The 23,146-nt window shown below is 43.0% G+C and overlaps 1 protein-coding gene across 1 annotated transcript in view; it reads left to right on the forward strand.

Annotated features, from left to right (window-relative positions):
- The first annotated feature begins 3,182 nt into the window (after positions 1-3,182).
- The window catches only part of MCUB (mitochondrial calcium uniporter dominant negative subunit beta), a 28,755-nt gene continuing 8,791 nt past the window's right edge, over positions 3,183-23,146 (forward strand). The window contains exon 1 of the mRNA XM_042811404.1: positions 3,183-3,494. Within this exon, the coding sequence (XP_042667338.1) occupies positions 3,183-3,494 (312 nt within the window). The remainder of the gene's footprint in view (positions 3,495-23,146) is intronic.

The raw sequence follows: 23,146 nt of genomic DNA on the forward strand, positions 1-23,146 counted from the left end.
TATTCCCAATTAACCAGTATACTTTTTTTTTTATACAACAGTGTAATTCATTCTTAGAAAGTAAGCATTAAATTTCCAGCTTCCGAAGTATGTATTTTGAAAGCTCTAGAAAAGAGTGGCAGGTGGCTCTGCAACCATGACTGACATCCCAAGCAGCCTGGATGGATTGTTTCTGGTTCTGCAAGAAGAATGTGTCTGTTGAGAAGAGCAGCAATAGAGGGGTCCATCAGCCACTTAACTGTTGAACAGCAGCCAGATCATTTAGTGGTGGTAGAAATCAGCCTGCACCAGGATCCTGTCCTGAGAGTGACAGGTATCAAATGGTCTGGAGTGAAATGTGAGAAACCTGGTTAACCAGGTTAACCTGACCTGGCTTTTCTCTGTATCTTGCATGTTTAGAGGTAAGCTTAAACCTTGACAAGTGAAACACCCCGTCAGCATTTTTGCTAATCAGTTTAATAGCACTGTTGACCTTAAATTTAATCATTTCTTGTAATGAACAGTTTTGCAATCTAATTACTTTGTGAACAAAGTATAGTAACCTTTTTTATTTCTGAAAAGTTGTGTATGTTCTGTAGCTTCTGTGAATGTGCTGTCAGCTGGGGTAAGCAGGAGGCAGCCAACAGCTTTGTCTTTGCTGTGCTGGTATCTTTCTTTCTCTGGCTTTCAGTTTCTCTGCTTAAATTTTTTATGGTGTTCATCTGTCTTCTTGCAGTACTCATTAAGACAATACTTGAAATAGGGTGCCTGATATGCAATGCATTTCAACCTGTGGTGCATGAAGTGACTTACACCAGTCTTTTCCCTGTTCTGTTATTTGTCATCCAAACTTCTTGTTACAGTCAATTCTAGTGGTGCTACCTGCATCTTTTACTAAATATCTGTTATTAAAAAAATAAGTTTTGTTATACAGCTTCTGGGAGAAGCCAGAGTGTACTGAGAGCCCTGAGCATTGTGAGGAGCTTTTGCCAAGGCTGCCCACATACAAGGATGTGGTGTTTTGATATGGTTCCAACAAATGCCAATTCCAGTCCCACTCTGATGACATTACATGTACTTTGCCTCACATTTTAAGTCATTCAAAGGACTAGTGCAGGTCATTACAATTGCCCAAGTGAGGAAAATTGTGTATGTTAATAAAGGTTTTCTAAGCTTGTATTAATAGTGCAGTCAAGGAGCTGAAGTACTTGAGACTGGCTGAGGCTGTTGGTGTAGGTGCTGCAGCAAGGGCACAGGCTGAACTCCTCCATAGTCGCACTGATGGCAGATTGGCCTGCTGGTCCCTGCTGCAGCTGGGCCTCAAATGGCCCTGGAACTATGATGATACAACTTTTACAATCACAATTCAGGTATCTGGTGACTTAATAAATACTCCAGTGCAATCTAGGCAGCCTGGCAGCTCTGTAGTAAAGAGTGCAATTTATGATCCTCCCTCCATCCAATCTAAGCACTTCCCATTCCTTCAGTCAGAATTTATCTCTATAATCAGAATCCAGATATTTTCCCATTTAGTGTTGTGTCTTCCAGCAGTCTGGTCAGGAAATCTTACTTGAATGATCCACTGCTCCATAGAAAATGCAGAGCTTTTGTCTGTCTTGTGTAAGTCAGTAATAGGTCTCATTTCACTCTTACACACACACACACACCCCAGCAGGAGGATTAGCAAGCTAATATTTACTGCTACTGTTTTGAAGACAGATCTTTGTTCTCTGCCCGTGGAGGGAATATAATTCTCTCTAGTGGAAAAAGTTGCTGTCTTTACAGCAAACAGCCTTGGTATTGTCATCCCATTCAAAAGAATCAGAAGAATTTTATTTGTTACCTTCTCTGTAAAAATGTAGGAGTCTGGATTTCATTTGTGTGACTGTTTGGAAAGCTCTGGCTGTTTATTAATGGCTTAAGGATAAGTAGTGAGACTTGCCTGAAATCAGGTTCAGCCCTCTAGGTGGTTGGTTTTGGGATTCATTGGTGCTTTGCTTAGATGACAGGTACCAACCTGTGGGACACCAGTTCTTCTCCTTATGTGATGTCAGAACTATCCACTGGGACTTGGAGCACCTGGGCTTCCATGTCAGTGCCCTTCATTCCTTTTGGTTGTTGCTTGAACCAGGGGGTTCAGATGGGGCCCCTTTGAGCAGGGGACAAGAATTTTCTTGGTTTTACTAGCGTTGCTATTCATTCCCTAGTAAACTTTTGTACTGCTAAATGTATATATAGATTTTCTTTGTCAAAAGTTAGTTTTGCATGGTGCTAGTTTAAAAGTGTTTTGCAGATAGCTTTGAGGTATGAGATGCAAAGTTACGGCAAATGGTTAAGAAATAAGAAGCCACAGAATGCTTCACTCTTAGAGTGAAGCAGAACTTACCTTATGATGCAATCTGAGAGGTGAGAAATATAAACGTAGGGCAGGTTTTTCAAAGAGGTAAGGTCACTGTTTTAATGTGGCAGTGATGTAAAGGCATTGCTTTAATGTGGCAGCGATGCAAGGCCTAGTGGGTAAAACGTTCTGCCTGCTCTCTTGGCCTGTAGAAACAACATACTAGTTTGTTTCCCATTTCCTGGAGAGGGACACATGCATTCCCTCTTCCCAGCTGGAAGCTGAAGGAGTGTGGGGTCTTAGACCCCTGGAGTTCTGCCATGTTAGCGATGTTCTTCCAGATCTGCAGTTTTGAAGAGCCTTCCATCACCATGGGGTGCAGCTGTGTTTTGTAGTATGCAGTACTGCTGTGGATGAACATTACCAACAGCAGAGAAAACTTGAATCCAGCACTTTTCTCTTTCCCTGCTATAACACCATGGGTCCCTTTCGCTTCAGAGCTCTGCACTGAGCACAAAACCTGTGTTTGTGGTCATGAAGATTTGGTGGGAGAAGCTAATATGCAGTAAATGACAATTGCAGTTTGCTCTGCAAATCATTCTGCTGCTGTGAACTGACTGCACTTGAAAATACTGAACTTTGGGACGTTTGGGACGTTTTTCTTTTGTGTTCAGCCGTTCATTTCTGTGCTATCACAGTGTTTATTCTGCTGAAGCACTGGTTGGTAATAATCAGGTTCCCTCACGCCGGGCAATTTGGCTAGTAAATCACCTAGTGCGAGACAAAGGGTTATTATTTATCAGCTGTACAAGCAGCAGGCGTTCAAGTATGAGAAATCCAGGATTTTTCTTCACGCTGTTTATAAATGCAGCTGTTGAAATCCGCTTTCAGGACCGAGCAGCAGGCGGACGGCGCCCCGGGGCTCGCACCGCCAGGCGGACGGCGGTCGGGAAGGAAGAGCCTCGCACACACCGCCGGAGGAAACGCCCTCCGCTCGGGCTCGCCCACGCCCGCTCCGAGCCGAGCCTGGAGGAGGAGGAGGTCTGGGGCGATGCTGCCGGGACTGGGGCGGGCGGTGCGGAGTCTGCCGTCGGGCGACGGGCTGCTCCGGCTGCTGGTGGGCGGCCGGGCGGCGCGGGGCAGAGAGGATGACCGCCCGACTCTCTCGGAGCCTCAGGTGAGTTCGGCGGAGCACCGCTCGGAGAAGTTCAGCCGCTGGTAGGGAGCGGCGGGGCGGGGCGGTAACCCCGGTGATGGGGGGGGGGGGAAGCGAGCGATCCGCTGGTGGGGCCGCCCGGGAGCGCTCGGTGCCGGCGTCAGGCGGCGGCTGCTCCGCCACCGCAGCTGCGGCTGTCGCCTCGCCCGCGGGCCCAGCAGCGGGGTTCTCCAGGCGCGGGGCGTGGTGGGGGAGTTACGGGGCTCTGTTACGAAATAGGAGTGGAAGGGAAAAAGAAAAAAAAACAACCGAAACTTTTCCTCAAGTGTTGCTGCGGAACTTCGTTGTGTGCAGTGCCTGGGGTTGTGTGTTGTGCTGGGCCCGGGTGCTGCAGCTGGAGCTGCAGCTTGACAGATGCTCCCAGGCCACCAGGCAGGGCAGCTAGCAGGGCCTGTGGCTGTCTGTCAGGAAAGGATGAGCCATAGTCCCTGAGGACCGTTTTAACAGCAGAAATGCCATGTGCGCTTGATCGTGTTGCTGTGATGAAGCAGACCAGGATGCTGTCGTCTGCCCGAAAGAGGACCTGGGCTAGCAGGTGACAGGCAGAAGGAAGCCCTGAGTGGGGCTGTGCAGCCTGCACGGTGTCATGGCCACTCGGAGACACCCAGCACCTCCATGTGTGTGTCTTGACAAGGATTACTGCACACAGCGTGCTTGAAAAGTCACCTGCAGAATTCCCTAGCATTAATTTGACCCTACTCTGTTAATCTGAGAAGCTTTCTCAGCTCAATCGTGGCTGTGTTAGGAGGACACTTAAGAAGGGAATTAAAATTAATATTGGCTTAGCCACCTTCATCTCTTAAGGTTTAAATGTGGAGTGCTAGAAATGTGTTACCTCTTGCAGTGAGCATTTACACTGCCATTCATCACGCTCTGATGCTGCTTGTTCAGTTTATCACCTCTGACTTATGCAGGGTGCAGCTTTGCAGCCAAGCTTTGTGCTTTTCTAGGGCTTCTGAGATGAGGCTGAAAACTGATTAAGGTTCATGAAGATGCACCTAAAAGGGGAGGAGGAGGAGGAAAAATGAGCAGGAGAATGATCTGCTTTGTCACCCAGTGGAAGGAACATGACTGACAAAGTTTAGGAGTCAAATTCTTACACTCTGATTTAAGGAGAAGGATTCTGTTGAGGACTTTTCTAAAGCGGAAATGTTTAGAATAAGTTAACATGAAATACTTTTTATATGTGCAATTAAGAGTTTTAACTTTTCTACAGAGCCGTTAGCATGACAACATGAGGCTTGCTTTCTGATTTTCCTCTTCCTGTGTTCATCTTTGGACACCTTTCAAATTTGTAAATGCGCCTCTGTAGAGCAGCTCAGGCACTTAACACATTTGTTATCATAAAAGTTAAATTAATGGCCTGTAGCTGTAATTTCAAGTAGCGAAACATTACTGCAGCTGTTCAGATCTTCAGATTTTGAAGTTGAGCAAAGCATCAGATTATGTTCATCTCACTAGTTAAACACTAGCATGGCTCTTTGATGGTGTTTCCCCATTTAAGTTTTTGGGTAGTTCTGTTTGCTGGCTGCTCTGTTGTCACAGGCACGAGAGGAGTTTTGCTGCAGCTCTAGAAAGGAGGGCGGGAGTGCTCAGCACTGGTCACACTCATCCTTGATGTGCTCCAGTGCCATGTTTTTCAGCTTGCTTTTGTGCTACAAGCTGTAATAGAGATCAGAGTGCCCAGGCACCTTCTGTGGCACTGACCATAGGCTTCCATTGGCAAAGCTGGAGGTGATATTTTCGTGGCTATGTAGGTGCTTGTGAGTTACTGTGTTGGTGAGCAGATGTGTGAGCACAACATCTGTTTGTATGCTGTGCTTCTTACTAATAAATAAGTTACCCGGGGGGTAAATCAGCCACCCTGGGATGCCTAATTTTTGCTGAAATTTTTCTGTGAAACAGCAATTGCCATCATGAACAGGATCCTCAACTGTCAGCTTTTCAGCTCAGCTGTTAGCCGAAATCCTAGCCTTCTTTGATGGCTCTGATTAAGGCCGCTATGCTTTCAGTATAAAGTTTATAGAAATCATACTTAATTTTATCAAGTTGGTTTTTAAGTTATAGGAGTTGATTTGTATTGCATGACTTTTTTGTTCTGAGAAGTGTTCAGCATTTACATAGACACGTAGTTTTTCAGACAAAGTGAAGCGTGTTGTGTTTTTTGGGCAGGCCTTATTATTGCTACATGGAATTTTATTTCCAGAAGGATGTGGTTCACTTTGTTAGAGACCCGGATTTGTAATGCCACAGCTATTTGGTTTGTGCTGAAACTTCAGAGCTGCCAGCTATTTCACTTCCTCTTGCCTTGCACGTGTTAACTCTGTGCTCAGAGAAATGCTCTGCTTCTGCTGTTCTTTGTGGGGAAGAGTTCTTCTTTTTCTATCATGATGGAGAACAGATGTTTTAACACAAACTGGCAATTTTCAGCTCACTTTTTTCTTGGCTGTTCATAAACAGTCTGAGCCAGAGAACACTTAAAGGGCTGATTTTTAAAAAAAATTTGACGCAATCTAGTTAGATACCAGATTTGGCACTGTGGAGAAGCTAAAATGGATTTGCTTTTTACAGCCATTCATATACATGAGATTCCTGGTTTGGTTCATGCAGCAGAGATCTGTATAAGGCTGCCTGCAGCACTGGGGATTTCAGCTGCTATTGGCATGGAAGCCTGAGTTACACTATTTCCTGTAGCTTTTTAAAATCAGGATCCCTTGCAGTTGCGTGGTCCCCTTTAGCAAAATTGTTTCTGTGCATTGTGGAGTTGCTGGTGTAGTGACAATGTCTCCTGCAAGGGGCATGGCTTGTACTGAGAGTAAGGAACTGAAATGGGAAAACTCTTTGCTTGTTTTATGAAGCATTAGTTCAGTTTAACATCATTAATTCAGAGAATGTCCTTTTATGTGTGGGATTCTCTTAAGTTGCATATCTGCACAATAAAGGTTGTGTGTAAGCTGAAAGGTGGGTTTGCAAATATGCCTGTGAAAAGTTTTTGTTTTCTTTCTGTTTTAGGGAATGATGTATGCTTGTTGCTGAGGAAAGGATTTTTCCTGGTTGCAAATTGCAGCCAGTTGGGGAACCACTGGGTTTGGTTACCTGCAGAAAGCAGGGCAGTGAGTATTTTTGGTTTTGTCCTTCCCAGTATCATCCATATCTGTCAAAAATGTTTCTTTTAATGCTCTCAGCTGACAAGCTGTTGGCTACACCATGCTTCAGGCTGGCCCTAACTTTGTTTTGTCCTTTCTGTTAATGATGTCTAGTTACTCTTGTTTTCTTCCAGACTGCTGTACCACTTTTAGCATTACTCATTTCCAGTTTATCCTTTGGTTTTAGACAGCCTGGGGAGTATCAATCTAGATGTGCCTGAATAGCTACAGGATAATTCAAATTTTTTTTTCCCTGCTACGTTTTAACTTTTGCCTCCTTCCAAGATACCCCACCAAAGTAGCAATCACAGCAGCTACAGACGTGAGTTACCATTGAGTGTTTTGGGTGGTTGAGTATTCCTCTTAAGCATGCTTTGTCCCTGCTATATATTTGCAGTCTTCGTAGGTCCTTTGGAAAATGAGGTATAATTGAAGCTGAGAGATGGAAATTGTGAACATTCAGTGAGCTTCCCCCTCTTTTCTTTCTGCTTCTTACAACGTAAGTTTGCTTAATGATCCAAACCTTGTTTTCTAATTCAGAAACCTTGTGTTTTCACTGGAGGATGTCACCATGCCATGCACACCCCAGAACTGTCTATGGAAGTGCTGTTCACTCTTCCATATATTAACTTACAAATGTCTTCACCGTTGAAAAGATCCTAGTCATCTACTGCAGGAAGTGTGCCTATCTCAGCTAGTTCATTTCATTGCCTTTGGATACTGCATCTATGCCAGAAAAAAAGAATGGCACTGGGGATGGTAGCTGGATGCTTTCTGCTCTTACTCTTTCCATGTCTAGCAAGTGGGAGACGGCTGCATTTGCTCTGGTAAATGTGCTTTTGGAGAGATATGTTGGAGATAGATATATAGGAGGTGCATACTGGAGGTATGTGTCTGTATCATGGAAATTCATCATCGTTTGTACTTCTAAGCATGCTCTAGCTGTTCAGTATTTTGCCATACATTGTGAAGAGCATCCTCATGTGATAGCAAAGTAATAGGCTGTGCTTCTGAAAAGTTTGGAAATAAGTGACTCTACTTATATCCAGCAGGCAACAGGAAGTGCATATGTAGATACCTCCCTGTTAGTAGCCCTTCTGACAACATTTGTTTTTATGTTTTGTGTGTTTGGTGGGGTTTTTTTTGCTTGGTTTCTTTTTTTTTTTGTTTTGTTTGTTTTTTGTTTGTTTGGTTTGGTTTTTTTTCCAATTTAAAATGGGGATAAGAGGAGTCTTGCCATGAAGTGGTACCTGATGAGGCTCACTGTCACTGTAGAGGAGGTAACAGGAAATGATGCTGCAATTTCATTTTGAGGGGTGCTGTGATAATCCAAACAGTGCTGCAAGTGTGAGTACATTTTTGTGCTTTATGGGATGAGGAAAATCTCAGTCAGGCTCTGTTCCTTCCAGTGCTCTGTATGAGGCTCTTTTTTGTACCTGTGAAAAGGCTGATTAATACTGAACCTCTAGAGAATGTCTGAGAAAATTGCTCTGCAAATGCCTTGGATGCTCTGAAGATTTACCACAAATCACTGCTTGAGCTCTAATACTTAGTGCTGTTTACAAATGTAGTGCATGTCTTAAGAACATTAGTCTCTTCTAATAATGCTTTTTGTTTTTTTCTTTGGATGTTCTTTTTATGTGTTAAAATCTTGTTTTGAAGCTTAAAGGTAAAACTTAAAGCCCCTAATAACTTATGTCTGAAGGGGTGGGAGAAGAATGAAAGGGACTGATGTTTCTTTTGGTTGGTTGGTTTGTTTGTTTGTTTTGTGTTAAAGATTTTACCTTCTGAAGGCCTTCCTGTAAGACTTTTGGCACTAGAGAGAAAGCAGGCAGTACACCTGTTCTCAGCATGTAAACATTTATACATACATACATACATACATACGTACATACCACTGTCTTCCTCCACCTGAAGGGGAATGAGCTGTATGAAAGTGAATGGAATTGCTGTAGCTGGAGTTGATTTCTCCAAGATCTTTTCCACCCTGGCAGCATACTTGCAAGTCGGCAGCAAAGATGAATTTCTCATTGGGTTGCTGGTTGGCAGCACAGTTAAAGCAGCCAGGTGAGAGGGCAATGAGCTCTTCTGGGCCTGCAGGTGTTCTGTAGTCACTTCTGGGCCTTGTTGCAATACAGTGTTGATTACAAGATTTTTCTGTTAAAGGCATTTAACACCAGCTCTGGCTCTGGGCTGATGATGCCTTTCTCTTTTCCAGGAAGATGAAAGGAAGAGACAGGCTGTCTCCTAAGCTAAGTGTCCTAAGCTAAAGCAATGAGCCCAGCAAACAATTAAGCCATTTGCTCTCTGAACTGGAGCAGGGAGGATGGGCAGAGGACCGCTCCCAGTCCTGCCACTTGCTGTGACTTTTTCCATCCTGGTCTGACTCATATGTCCTGGATCATCTTGACACTGCACCTCAAGGTGCAGGTATTCTTTCATGCCATCCACAGAGTGTTTTGTGTCTGCCAGACTGACTGCTCCTTAATTCCTGCAGTGTGGGAGAATCGACTTGCTCTGTAAATGTGCTGCTGTGTGCCATTTGTAGCTGATTGAGTAGATGAGGAATTTGTGGTCTGTTCACTGTGAGGATAAATGGCTCACAAGGAATGCGTGACATGACGTCCATGATCCCCAGGGGTTGGGGAAGTGTGGATTTAGACTCAAGGTCGAGTTCATCACTTGTAAGGTAAATCTCTCATATTAGAGTGGCTATGTCTGTTATAACACAATAGCTGAAGAAGAAAATAGAAATTAAAAATGAACATTGGTTGGCCGCTTGCCTGCTAAATATTGTATCTTTTCTTTTTGGTCCATGAACCAGTTCTTCATCCATGCCTGGCTGACTGATCTCGTGCTGTGCGTGGCTGTGTGAAGTGTCAGCAGACAGTGCGTGGGTAAACAGAGAGCTTTGTGCCAGTGTGGTGATGCACAACCTCCTGCTGCTGGGGAGGGAGTGTGTAGTGCTCCTTCAGATGAAAAAGGAAATGTTTGCTTTGAAAACAGAAAACTTGCACTTTTAGAAGCTGCGCTTATCGCAATGAGCAGACAGTGCATCTTCAGAAGGACAGAAAAATTGAATACATTATACACAGACAAGATTGTAACCTTTTTTTCTCAATTTCAGATAAGCAATTTTGAAGCAATTATCTTGTCATTTGCACTCTGGTCATTTCAGATCAAAATTACTTCAGCCTTCACTTTCTAGTCAGGTGGAAAGGAGGTGTTATGTCTTCTTGTATGAAATGTTACCTGCATTGCAGAGCAATGAAACAGTTTCATCTTCCTGCTATCTCTCTGTTATTGGTTAACTGTAGAGAAAGAGACCATGAGGTTGATTAAAGATCACAAAAGCATCTTTAAATGTCTCATGTATGAGGAGAGATTACATTGCTCTTCTTCCTGGCAAATCAAATATAATATATCACGAGGAAATTGGCTTGGGGCAGAGCCAATTTTTGCACTTTTTGCTGTGCAAAAGACTAATATTCTCCATGGAAGGTGCAGTCACCTGTTGGGCTGACATCTTTATGCTGTGATGTTCACAGGGCAATGTTGCTATGGCATTGTTCAAGTTTTCTACATATATATTTTTCCTTATGACCTGTCTCATCCTCTTACCTTCTCTTGCAAACTCTCTCTTACTTGATATTCTTTTCTTGCTTTTTGAACCAGCCTCTCAGCAGAGCAATGCCATATCCCATAGTGCAATCTGTGGAAGACAGACTTCTATTTATTTCTTTATTTAGTAAAAGCAAGCAAACAAACAAACAAACAAACAAAAAAAACCCTCACCTTTACCAATGGGTTTAAATAGCCCCTGAGCACCTGCTCTCCTAGGGCCCTCGGTGGCTCTCATGTTCCACACCTTGCCTCTCCCATAGCTGGCATAAACCTGGTCTTACAGCAGGGGGGTATCTGAGGGCTGCAGCTATGGGGCAGAGGGGGAGTTGGTTGTGTCCTTTTGTTGCAGTGATGGGTTAGTAGGTGGGTGGGCCAGAGGCTGCACGCAGAAGTGTTTCTTAGGGAATGGGGCAGAGGTTTGGGCTAGCCTGAGCTGTACAGGTGAATAGCAAATTTTTAAGATGTGTTAGAGTATCTACAAATGTTTGAGAAGACGGCAAATGTGCTTTTAACTACAGCGTAGCTCAGTTTCCTTTTCTGCAAATCCTATCTCTGCCGTGCCCTAGAGAACAAAAGAAGCTGAAAGAGGAGTTTGCAAACAGTAAAATGAAAACGAGTGCAAAAATAGAAGCTTGATGGAAGAAACACACCTGTTGTAAAAATGCAATGTCAATAATAGTGGGTTCTTAGAGCACTGTTGTGCTAATATTGGTAATGAAAAGCAGGAAATCTTCTGGGTCTGAGTTGCGAGGGGATTGAGACACAGAGACTCGTGATCTTGAGCCATCTGTTTTCTTCTCGTACCAGAGGGGAGGTAAAGTGCCTCTCTTCTGGTTTCACTTCAGTGCGTGCTCAAACAGGAAAAACTGAGTCAAGTATTGAAGCTCTTTTGTGAGGAACTTTTGTGTGCGGTAACCAAACCCTGTTGTTAAATCCTCATGGAACTTAGATATGAGTTTTCTTTTAGTTCAGCCATTCTTGTTTAACTGTGTATGCTGCCAGCTGTATCCTGGATTCTTCATGCTTTCTCAAAGGCTGCTTCTAAAATGACTTGTAGACTAGCTGTCACAGCGCTTACACTTGTGGCATGCATTTTGGCAGCATAACTTTGGTTGGTTTGGAAAACTTTTGGAAGCTGTAGTGTTCTCATTTCAGTATCTCAAAATATAAGCCTGGCTAAGGGGTGCAGCACAAGGAACTGGAAAGGTTCAGAATGGGTGGACCCCTGGGGGCTTTGATCTGGGAGATGACCTGCTGCAGAATGACTCACAGCTTGGCTTATTCTTCTCAAAACTGAGAGAGGCCTAATAAAAATCTCAAAAGATTCCTGCCAGGGCACGTTCCCAGGCACTGGCACCATGGCAGCATCTTTTACTTGCAGTCAATCCAGCTGGTACAGTTTCTCAGCTAGTTGCAATGGCTTTCAAGCAAAAGCAGTTTTATTTTGAAGAAGATGATGGCTTTTCCTTCCTTTTCCTCCAAAGCTGGAGCTAGCCTCACCTTAATATGCAGACACATAAGATTTTTGCAATGAGATTCCCATAACTTTTTTCTCATTGTAATCTGTTAGTTATGAGAGTGTGCTCTGATGTTCTTTATTGTAGTCATCTGAAATGAGAGCAATCTGTATCTGAAGCCATAACGTCTGACATGCTATAGGATATGAAAGTGTAGTTCATATTTTGGTCTGTCATCTTTAGCCAGAAGCAAAGGGTGCATGCTTAGCATTTGTAATCAGTCTTTCTGCTGTATTAAAACTGGGTATTGTGGCCTAGAGAGAGCTGTGTAGTTTCAGGCTTAGTCTTGCAGTGCTTATGACTGTAGGCATCCTAGAAAGGTGAGTGAGTGAGCTGGGTCATTTGAAAGAGCCCAGGCCTTGTGCAAGTGAATTGCAGCTGTTGAGCCATCCATGCTCCTGAGAGTGCTGACCTCAAGCTATCCTTCATGACAGTGAAAGTATAAAGCAAGAATAATCTGATATAGACCATACCCTGATAGGACTTTAATCTGGGCAAGCCGTTACAATAGTGCCATTCTTCTGCACTTCAAAAAGCTTGTTTCCTTGTGTGACAGTTGCCTTGCCTTCTGCAATGGCTGTCACTCATCTGGTGAGCAGGGATGCAACTGTCGTCGGGGATTCCCTAAGCCAGCTGATGAAAAATGTGGTTTTGCTGCCTTTCAAATACAAATACACTCTGGGCTTGTTGGGGGGCCAATCTTACGAGTATGCACTCCACCACAAACCATTACAGCGTGTCTGGTCTACCTTGGCATTAACCATCAGTAATTTGTAGTTCTCTTTATGTATTACAGAAGCTTTTGTGCAAGTTATGAATATTCCCAACTGCAACGCTGCAGGTAGCTACATGCAATAACATAATAAAATAGATGCTATCAGAAGTTATGAACAATCTTGAACAAAAAGACTGATGACTGATGTTGATCATTCATGTGCTAATAATTTTGGATGCTGTGCAGCACTTGGAATTCAAGCCCTTAGGTACTGCTGTTGGCCTTTGTGGTTTTCCTAGTAGCTCCTAGGTTTTGGAAGAAGCTCTGACCTCTGTGTCATCCCTTGACTCAAGGATTTGAGCTTTAAGGAAAATACATAGCACCTTTTCCAGTCTTCAGAGGGTCAGGATCTGCTGTCAGAGCAGCACAGTGCTCCAGGAGAAGCCAGCAGGAAAATCTCATGTGCGAGTTCTAGAAACTATAGTTGAGCCCCAGCAACACGTGCAGAGGAAGGGAAATGTCGAACAAAGGTGCTTATTCAGAGGAGATGATGGAAACAGAGCTGCTGGACTTTGGTGTTTATCTCAAACTATCAATATTTAGTGAGTAGTTTGTGTTGTTACTGACTTGGTGCACTTTGCTCAGTGTGGCACGTACTCTGGCCTTTTTACAATTACAAATGCAGAGATGTTTAGGATATCCCATTTAGATTAAATAATTGTTTTGTAGCATTAATGCCTCTGCTTAAAAATGAGCATTTAGCAGATTGCTTCAGAGGCTTCAGATGTGAATGTAGATGCAAAAGAAGGCAGATTCTTAACTTAAATAGTGTTATTCTGCATGAAAGGAAAATACAGACATGAGGAAAGCAAGGAGAGACTGGTGTGTCTCTTTGTGCCCTTCATGCCCACAGAGCAAGTGAATGAAGAGATTTTCAGTGCATTCATTAACCCTTATCAGATCTTCCCTCGTTGAACTGGCAGAAAGCAAAAGCATATTGCAGCAAAATATTTTGGTGTCAGAGACTGTGACTGTTCTTTCCCTTGTATTTTCTTCCAGGGTAGCACTTTGCAAACATGGCTCTCTTAATGCTAATTAGATACTTTTTTGCTCATTTGCTAGATTGTCAGTAATCCATCCTTGAAAAAGTCAGATCTTTTGTACTCCAGAAAAGCTCTTCTGAGTTATAAAGGTGTTAACTACAGGCTACTGCAGTTTGTCCAACATGCTGTTTTCTCAAGACAGTGCAGATGTTATAATGTGGGAAAGGCTTACAAGAATTCTCATGCTGTGTGTTTGTGAGGAAGGCTGCTCCCCTCCAGTGCTGGTCCTCATCACAGCAGAGCAGCAGGTGGTGTGAGTTGGTCCCAGTTGCTCTGTTCCTGTGAGAGGCACATTGCTGGTGCTGGGGACCTGCATTTCCCATGGCAGGGATTTCCCAGTCAAAGTCCTAGAATTGGTAAGTCCAAACAACTGGTATTAGTCCTGGTTTGGGAGCTCTGAAGGAAAAAGAAATGGGGCATCACTTTTTCTCCCCTGCTGCCGAATGCTACATAATGGCCTGTTTTGCTACCAGTGCTGGAGTAAATTTACTCATGCTCATAAGGTGCCTGGAGAGCGAGTCCCATGCTATCCAGGGAATACAGAGCTTCAACAGCTGTTGGGCTGAGGAGATCCATGGCTTGCCGTGAACCTGGAGGCATCTGCTGGGGGGCCATCCTGGCATTGCTCTGATGAAATGGCAGTTTGTGAAATTCTCATTTAGAAATCAAAACCAAAACAATTCTTCTGACGGAAACAGTGTAACTATGGGTTGTCACTGCACATGAGCGACAGGGGAGGGCTGGCAATTCTATGGAGCAAACAGCACCAGGGCTGGGAGGTACCAGTATTCAGGGCTGCCTTCTGCTGACCTTTTCTGCTATGGCCACAGGGACCTGATTTGGCCAACAGCTTGTCTATAACCAGCCAGAGAAAACTTAATCCATAGCTGGGAAATGTCACCCCTCTGTCTCCTCCAAAGAGTTTTAAAGAAAGTAGTCTGCTAGTAGGAGCTGTTTGCTTCCAGCCTGCGCTAGTGAGTACATTGTGCTACCAGATTCAGACATCAAGGTGTCATGCTGAAGTGTAGGAGAGGAGAAGCAAGCTGGGAATTAGGTTGGCACTGTTCTGATAGTTAATTATTTACCCGCAGCAGGCTGCTCCTGGTCTCATTTTTCTTCACTCCTCAGTATCCCAGCGTGATAAAGCATGCAGGGATCGTGTTTCTCCAGGATATGGCTGCAAAGGGGCCTGCTTCTTGAGCAGAGGCAGTTAAAGTCCAATTCCTGGTACAGAACACACTGAATGTTTGGTGAGAGCTCCTGGAAAACCAAGTTGCTGCTTGAGCTGCAGTGTTGGTGTAGTACAATGAGGGAAATACTGTGTTTGTCTTCAGGTTTCCTATTACTTCAAAGACGCTGATCATTGAAGAGAAATCACGTGCAGTATCAATGGTTAAAAGCTGTAGAGTTTAATTTATTAGGAAAAAAAAAGTAAGGATTAAATACACGTAACTGGCCTACGCAGTAACTACAGAGGTTCATAAATCAACAAGCATAAGAGGTAAGAGCATAGAAAACAGAAAGGAACTGTGCATGTGGCTGGGGATAAGTGTGAAGTGAGGAGACCTTGGATATTCCATATGTGACTCCTCAAGAGTGAAATGCTCTTGGCTATTAAATGCTTTCCCCAAGGAGAGTGTGGGAATTTTTTACTGGATGGACATAGAGCTATGCTAGACAGCAATCCAATAAATATTTAGAGTGAAAAATCTTGTCCTTTTAGGATGACCACATCAATGTATTGAGTCTGGCTTCATCTCGTAACAGTCACAGTCAGCGTTATTTGAATCTGTTGTGAAGGACATGCAGAAAGTGAATCATGCTGTGCTAGGTGCCTGCAGGCAAATGTGCATTTACAAGCCTGGCAATATCCCCACACTCATCTCAATGGCAGTATTATAGTCAGCTTGAATCTCAAGTTTACAGGACAGCTTACTCTTTTAGCTGTACTTCATCAACTCATTGGGAAGGAAAACCCAACGTCAGACAGGTCTGTGCCTGGTCTGTGCATCCACAGGAGGGGAGCTGAGTGCTGAGCTAATCGTGTGTGCTCTGCTTGTCACTTCCACTTGTTGCAGCTTTTTTCTGCCTTTAGCAAAATAGCCGAAGGCTGTGAAAGTGAATCTAAAGCTAAGTTGCTGCTTATCTTTGGTACATATGCTTACTGCAATGACAGTTATGAGACAAAACAGAACTACTGCATGACAAAGACATCAAGCTGCCAGAATTTGCAAAATCCACATTAAATGTCCTGGTGTAGTGCGTTTTCAGAGGAATGATGAGCTATTTCTAGCAGAGGAGAACTGTCATTTGATTTCTATGCAATAACATATGGCAATGTTTCACTGCAAAAGCTAAGAGATTTGCAGTGGGATAGGTATGGTTTGCACCCCTCTGTCACAAAGGTGCTGTTCCGAGGAGCCATCTCAAACCCAAGCATGTGATTCTGAACCATTTGTGGAAGCTTCATGCTGGTTGCTGGTGGCCTGGGAAGGGAGGAAGAGCTGTATTCCTATGTGCATAAGCACCTCACTGGCCCCCTGCTGGCTGGGCACAGGCAGCGCTGGGCATTTAAATCCATCAGCTTCTGCCTTCCTTCTGGTTGCTGTTTGCAGAGAGGCAAACTTGTGTTGTTTAATTTATGAAACAAGGAAAGCCTTATTAGCCATTATTCCTGTTTTTTAATCTCATAGGCAAAAAAGAAGCCCTGTCTTTTTTATTCAGTGCAGCAGCATGCTGGAGAAACAGAACAGATGGCAAGCAGAAATCTTTGTGATTCTGTGCTGACATCATTTTCTTTCACTTGCCAGTTTGTTTGTTACTGGTTGACCACACTGGTCAGGTGGGCTTTGGTGGCACTGGGATACATGGTCACTCCCCCAGTGTGAATGTCTTTGTGTTCTTGGCTGGTACGAATGAACGTTTTTGTCTCTGGATATCTCATGTTCTCTCTTAATCGTGCTTAATTATATGCATAATTAATTATGATTCTTAACTAATAAGCTCCTGTGTAAAGCTACTGGAAATCTAGCAGGAAGGAGCAAGGAATAACAATGGGGCTTCCTACTGGGATTCAGCCTCTGCCTAACTGGCGAGGACTTGCTGCCCCATGGCTTCTGCTTGCTTCCAGCTTGTTACCTGAGGCAACACACACGGTCTTTTTCTTGCTATGGGCTTTGGGATGCTGGAATGCATCCTGAGGCTGATTGCGAGGTTGATAAATAAACATTGTCAGTAAAACAGAAGTAGATACTATTGGATTAACCCAAAATGGTGTTCCTGTTCCTTACTAGAAGAAAATTTTGCAATGAATTAGGAGTTGGTCAGCTTTAGGAGCACAGTCCATGTAGCTTTCAGGGCTGTCTAGTTTAGGCCAAGGGAAGGCATTTGATGTTGCCTGCCTTTCCATGGAAGAAATAGTCTCTGAGTCCTTTAAAGGCAGTAAATGATTTTCTTGGAAACTTCTGACTCCACTTTGCCTACACGTGAGCGTTACTTGTAGGGCAGTATAAATGCCCTAATTATGAAACAAAAAGCAAGCGACTTTTTAAAAATTCTGCTTACTGATTTGCCTGGAAACTGCCTGCAGCTGACAGCTTAGGATTTGAAAACAGAAAGAAAAGAAATTCAGCTATCATCATTTGACAAAAGCTGGAGTCTGCCTGATAGGCAGTTTTGTAAGGAAGCAGATAATCATACATGATACAATGAAAGTAGGAAATGAGAGGCCAACTTGATTGAGAAGAAAATAAGCAGTTTCTTCTGATTGCAGGGAATCCTTCAGCACTTATTATGCTTGTGCTGTATGAAACCTTTTGCTATTATCTCTGTTGCATTTCATCTGTGATTTATCATCTTGGAGCAAATTCTTTTTGTAAAACTCATGAAAATTCGTGTTCTTTCTAAACAAGAAGTCTGTCCAAAAGACACCATATCCATTTTACATTGTAATGATTCACAAAACCAGAAGAGGAGCCAGCAAGGGCCTAATGGAGCTACCAATATAGGTTTGTAATACTTACTAAATTGTACTTGTCTTATTTGTAAACAAGATGTCACTGAAGTGTGACTAAGTTCTTTTACTAAGTGTCACCAAGTTCTTTACTATGAGAGTGGTGAGGTGCTGGAACAGGCTGCCCAGAGAGTTTGTGGATGCTCCATCGCTGGAGGTGTTCAAGGCCAGAATGGATGGGGCCTGGGCAGTCTGGTCTAGTATTAAATGGGGAGGTTGGTGGCCCTGCATGTGACAGGGGGGTTGGAGATTCATGATCCTTGAGGTCCCTTCCAACCCAGGCTGTTCTGTGATTCTGTGAAGTGACAGTACAAAAGTAACTGTGAATTCAGTGATGCCGTGTGTTTTAAGAGGCTATGAAAGATGCCTACCTACTGATGTTTGGGCATCATAAGCCTGTAGAGCAAAATACAATTACTGGTAAAATGTAGAGGTGTAACCCCTACATCTCAACACTATGGTGACGTCACTTGAATATGTTCAAAAATCATAATAATTGTATGTCAACAAAAATAAGGTGATCTATCTGGAAGTGAAAGGTGCAGATGTCCTGTGAGGCACATAGAACATGGATATATGTAGTGGCCACATCTGAATCCTATTTAAAGAAGCTACAAGGACTCTTGAAACAGTGAAAAAAATTATTCATAGCATCGAGATTCATGATCCTTGAGGTCCCTTCCAACCTGGGCTGTTCTGTGATTCTGTGAACTGACGGTATAGAATCTGATCACCTCCCTCGCCCTGCTGGCCACGCTTCTTTTGATGCAGCTCAGGATATGGTAGGCTTTCTGGGCTGTGAGGGCACATTGCTGGCTCATGTCCAGCTTGCTATCTGCCATTACCCCCAGGTCTTTTTCAGCAGGCTGTGTTCAATTATTTCAACCCCAGCTTGTATTGTGTTGGTATTCCCTCGACCTAAATGCAGGATTTTGCATTTCGATTTGTTGAACCTCATGAGGTTGACCTGGGCCCACTGCTCAAACCTCTCTAGATCCCTCTGGATGGCATCCTGTCTGTGGGAATTAATATAGGAATAGAGGAAGAAAAAATGGATCTGAAAGGTACTGGATGAGCAGCAAGCAAGCACACATGCAAGTTTGCTCTGGGAAAAGCTCAGTGGGCACATTCCCAGCACAGGTGCCAGACCATTCAGAGCACATGGGGGCTTTCATCTTCCTGTGCTGGGCTTACTTGCTTCTTTTATGATAACAAAGTTTAGAAAAAGCCTTTGGAAAGCTGTACTGGAAAAGTTCAGTTTTTCCATTCTCATTGCCTGCTCAATAGAAAAGTTAAATAAATGATCAGCCTTATAATACAGAGTAAAGACAGGTGGGTGGGCTGGATAAATCCACGTATTGCAGCTGGTGCTGGTTGTTTTGACAAAACCTGTTGCAGTTTCTATAAAATTATGTTTTTAAGTTCTCTGGTTACTGGCTGTGGATGTTCTTAGAGTGTTTGCCTCAAAAATATTTTTGATGTTGCCCATCAGAATCTCTTGGAAGGAAAGCAATTAGCCATCTGCTTACTTGCCTTATTACGCCATTGATTTCATTGGTTAAAAAGTATACTGAGATCAGACTGTCCGTTCCGACCAGTTTTTCATCAACTAATCAAAAGAAAACTGTTCTCCCTTTGGAAAAGTACACGTTCACAGTTGCCTGTGCAAAACGCTATATCTGAAATGCTTGGGCAAGTTCTATGGCAGATCTTTAACAAGAAATGAAGGAACAGAGGTATGGATGTTTATTATAAAGGCATTTTTTTAATGGTCTGTTGTGTTTCAATAATTATCTAGACAAATGTTGCTGCAGGTAAAAAGGAGAAATTTTTTTAGTAGTGTAGCATGCAGCTACTTGCCGCTGGAATTGTGCTGGGGCCAAGGCAGACGTGGACATAAAGCTAAGTACCTACTTTGTAGGCAGGAACTGGTTGTGCCTGCAGTGGAGATGAGATGAAAACTTGCTGGAGAGATGGTGAAGAGGCAACAGCGATGCTGTTGAGCTGTCAGCTTTCCTTTCTTCCTCAGCAGCTGCTTCTCTTTCATGGTCTGCTTGGCAGAGCTGATTGGCAGTGCATTACCTGCAAGCAAACTTCATGAAAATCAGGCATGAGCCATCCCTGGGAACTCCTCTGCTGCTGGTGCTTCTAATTCACCTTCTTACCTCTGTCAGGTGCTAATTTTAAGCCTGGCATCAATCTGATTTCCCAAGTACTTTACTTTCACTCAGCCAAGCTTCAAATGCCTTAAGGCATCGTTAAAATAAAGAAAAGTCTGAGAAAACAATATTCATACATTTTGCAAAGTACCTCTTTTAGATAAATTAAGATAACCCCTGCTTTTTATGCTTTAGGGCACAGGTACGGCTAGTTATATTTCAAGCAGAGGAGTCCATTCTAAATGGAAGTGTTGACAAGCAGTTCTGTTTTCTGAATAATGTCTTTTTTTTTTTCGTATGTGTTGCAAGCTGCCCAATGCTTTCAATCTGAGAAGTGCTTTAAGAAGAAAACAGGAGTTGGCTAAAACTGTGATATAGCTGCAAGCATATGAATCTGACTTTGCATCCTGTTATTTCTCTTCTGTTATCTCTGCAATATAAACAAGATTCTTCCTGACTGGCAATTTGAAGAATTACTATTTCCCCTAGAGATGAATAGAAGCATGTTTTTGAGAGATATGAAAGCAGCTGTATGCATTAAGATGTGCACTTTCTTGAACCTTTGTAGGAGAAGATTCAGCTAGTCCATTTTCTTATCTAATAAGATATATTATAAGTGTATTTTTTAAAACAAAGTCTCTCTTGTTATCATTAAAGTCAAATACTGCAGCGTTTTTTGGGTTGGGGTTTCTATCAAGAAAGCACAGCACAAGAACTAAGATGCATTCAGTGGGCGAAATGAAAAGTCCCATCTGTGCTGACAGACCGCTCTTTTCACTGTGTGTTGTTAGAGAACAGACAGTGCAGCTCTCAGAGTAGATTTGCTTTTGTTCTTGATAAAAACAAGCACATTCTCCATGCTACAATCGCTTTCTCTTCAAATCTTAGCCTCTTGGGTTTGCAATCTTAATTCTAGGTGTTATATCCTTCCTTCTGTTCCAAAGAGGAGGTAGATTGGGAATGATAGCACTTTTTGGACGGCTAGACTCGACTGAAACTGGATGAAGATGGAAGATTTCTGATAACTTGGATGCAAAAAGACTTCTAGGTCTCCTTCCTCAGTAGGAAGGGAAAGGGAAGAAGGTTTGTGAAAATAGTAAAAGGAAATACTGTGTTTCCCTTGGTTTTCAGCCTTTCTGAAATGTCTCGGGATAGTTAACTCTCACATTGTAGCTTGTTATTCTGTAATTAGTTGATTGCTTGGTTTGCTTCTCTTAAAAAATCAGACTGAAGTGGACATTGGCTGTCTTTATTGCAGATTTAAAACAAAATGCAAAACAAAAACATGCACACAAAAACCAACACCAAAAAAAAAAAACCAACCAGAAACCATACCGGTTAATATGGAACATGTCAGTAGGTTTCAGTAGTATGCCTGTTGGAGAGCTTGCTGCAAGATGCCTTTTAGTTACTGTGTTCTAGTGCGGCGTATTTAAGAGAAAGGCAAAAAGCTGATGCTTAGTGGCATATTGCATTACAGTGTTTTTTTAATTTCATTTTCCTACTGTTACCTTAGAGAGGAGGAAGTGAGGATACTGGGGACTGTAGCATTGTGTTTTTTTGTAAAGGCCACTCATGAGTTTGTCTTGAGGCACTATTGACACTGTGCTGACACTAGAAAGACAGATGAGCTTTGCTGAGGTGCTGCTGGGACCACGAGGGCACAGCAAGCCCTGCGCTATAAAGTATAGCTGAGTGGGCAGCTGTGGGATAGCACACTGTCTTTGCTGTTGAAATAACAAAACTGCTGTATCATCTGAGGCTTCTGTAAGCCACGTCAAAATGGTTTCAAATATGGCCAGCTGCATTTTGATTCAGATTATTTTTATAATCTTTTGGAATGGCAAGCCAAAATGAAATAAAGCCATTGGTGCTCTCTGTGTTCTTAGAGTCTGCTGGTGATTTTTTTTTTTTTTTTTTTTTTTGGTAGAATTTCAAGGTAACTTTTTCATAAGGAAATATATATATATATATAAATAAAATTCTTACCTTCCCTACCTACTTTGTAATTTTCCACAGAGCAGGAGTTACGATTTGTATTTGCATACATGGTGCAGAGGAAGATGAGAGGCTTTCCTGCTGCCTCCTGCAGCGATGATGGTGCTGGCTTTCATATCAAACTCATCACACATAAATTTGAGCTTCAGTTTGCAGCAAGCAGTCAGACAACACCCTAAAAGATTGCTTGCCAGAACAGATACTGCCAGAAAATGTTATGTAGCTAGGCAGTGTGTTTTTGTTTTCTTTAGAGTTTATTTATTTATTTTAAAACAGGAAGGTGATATTGCTATTCTGGTCTTTCCCTGCCCTGCGCAAGCCTTCCTTTGCAGCTATGGTGGTGGCTGTTTTCATTTCTGTGCCAGTGGCAGCTGTTCCAGACTGTTTGAGAAGGGGATGGTGGTTTTGCTGTAAGGGGCAAACTCATGGCTTAATCGCTTCACTGAAACATGAGGTACAAACCTGGAGATGCACAGAGAAGGATTGCTCAGCCCCTCACCCTGCCAAGTTATTCTTGTGTAGAAAGAGCTTGTTGGGAACTCAGTTATACTCTACTGCACTGTGACTTTTGAAAAAATATCCATTAGAACAGACAAGCAGCATATTTACAGTGTAAGGGAAGCTGTTAAGATTACACATGGCAGTTCTCTGTGTTTCAGGATCTTCTGTGAAAAACAGATCACATTTTGAATGTTGTTTCCTTATGTATGTTTCTGTGTGTGTGTGTGTGTGTGTGTGTGTGTGTGTGTAATTGCCTGCTGTAGGTGGAGTCTAGTAGGTGTGTGTACACATGCGCTCTGTTACAGGGAAAGCCTTTTGCTCAGGTGAGGGCGTGAGCAAGTCACAGTATGTGTTGTCAGCTTTTTGTCTCTCTGGGACTGCTACAGCTTGTGTGCTTAATAATGCTGGCATGCTTAGGCATTTTGCTGTTGTGTAGGTTTCTGACTGCCTCTGGTGCCTGAAGTTTATAATTTACAAGTTTCTTAGTGTTGGATGTTCCTAAAGTGATTTATTTTTATCTTTAAATCCTAAGCAGTGCTTGTTCCAGGCAGAAACCCAGGGCGGAGTCAGTGCCTTTGAATCATACAGTGTGTGATAGATTTGTTTCTTACAGATAAATTCTGTATTCATCCTAATAGGAGATACTCCTGTTCAAATAGTAGAGCCTGGGATTCTTTACAAACCAATATATCCCATAAGGATTACAGGCAGGTGGGTCCTGCCTTTGCAGCTTGCCTTCCGTGCTTTTTCACAGGGCTTTGGCTTGCAGGGCTTGCTTTGGCCTTCAGGGTGCTGTGCTGTGTTACATCCGAACCTTTTCTGGGAAACAACTTGTCCT

The sequence above is a fragment of the Centrocercus urophasianus genome, unplaced genomic scaffold (genome assembly GCF_019232065.1).
Source record: "Centrocercus urophasianus isolate 14NV4802_14NV808 unplaced genomic scaffold, USGS_Curo_1.0 seq_13, whole genome shotgun sequence".
Lineage (NCBI taxonomy): Eukaryota > Metazoa > Chordata > Aves > Galliformes > Phasianidae > Centrocercus > Centrocercus urophasianus.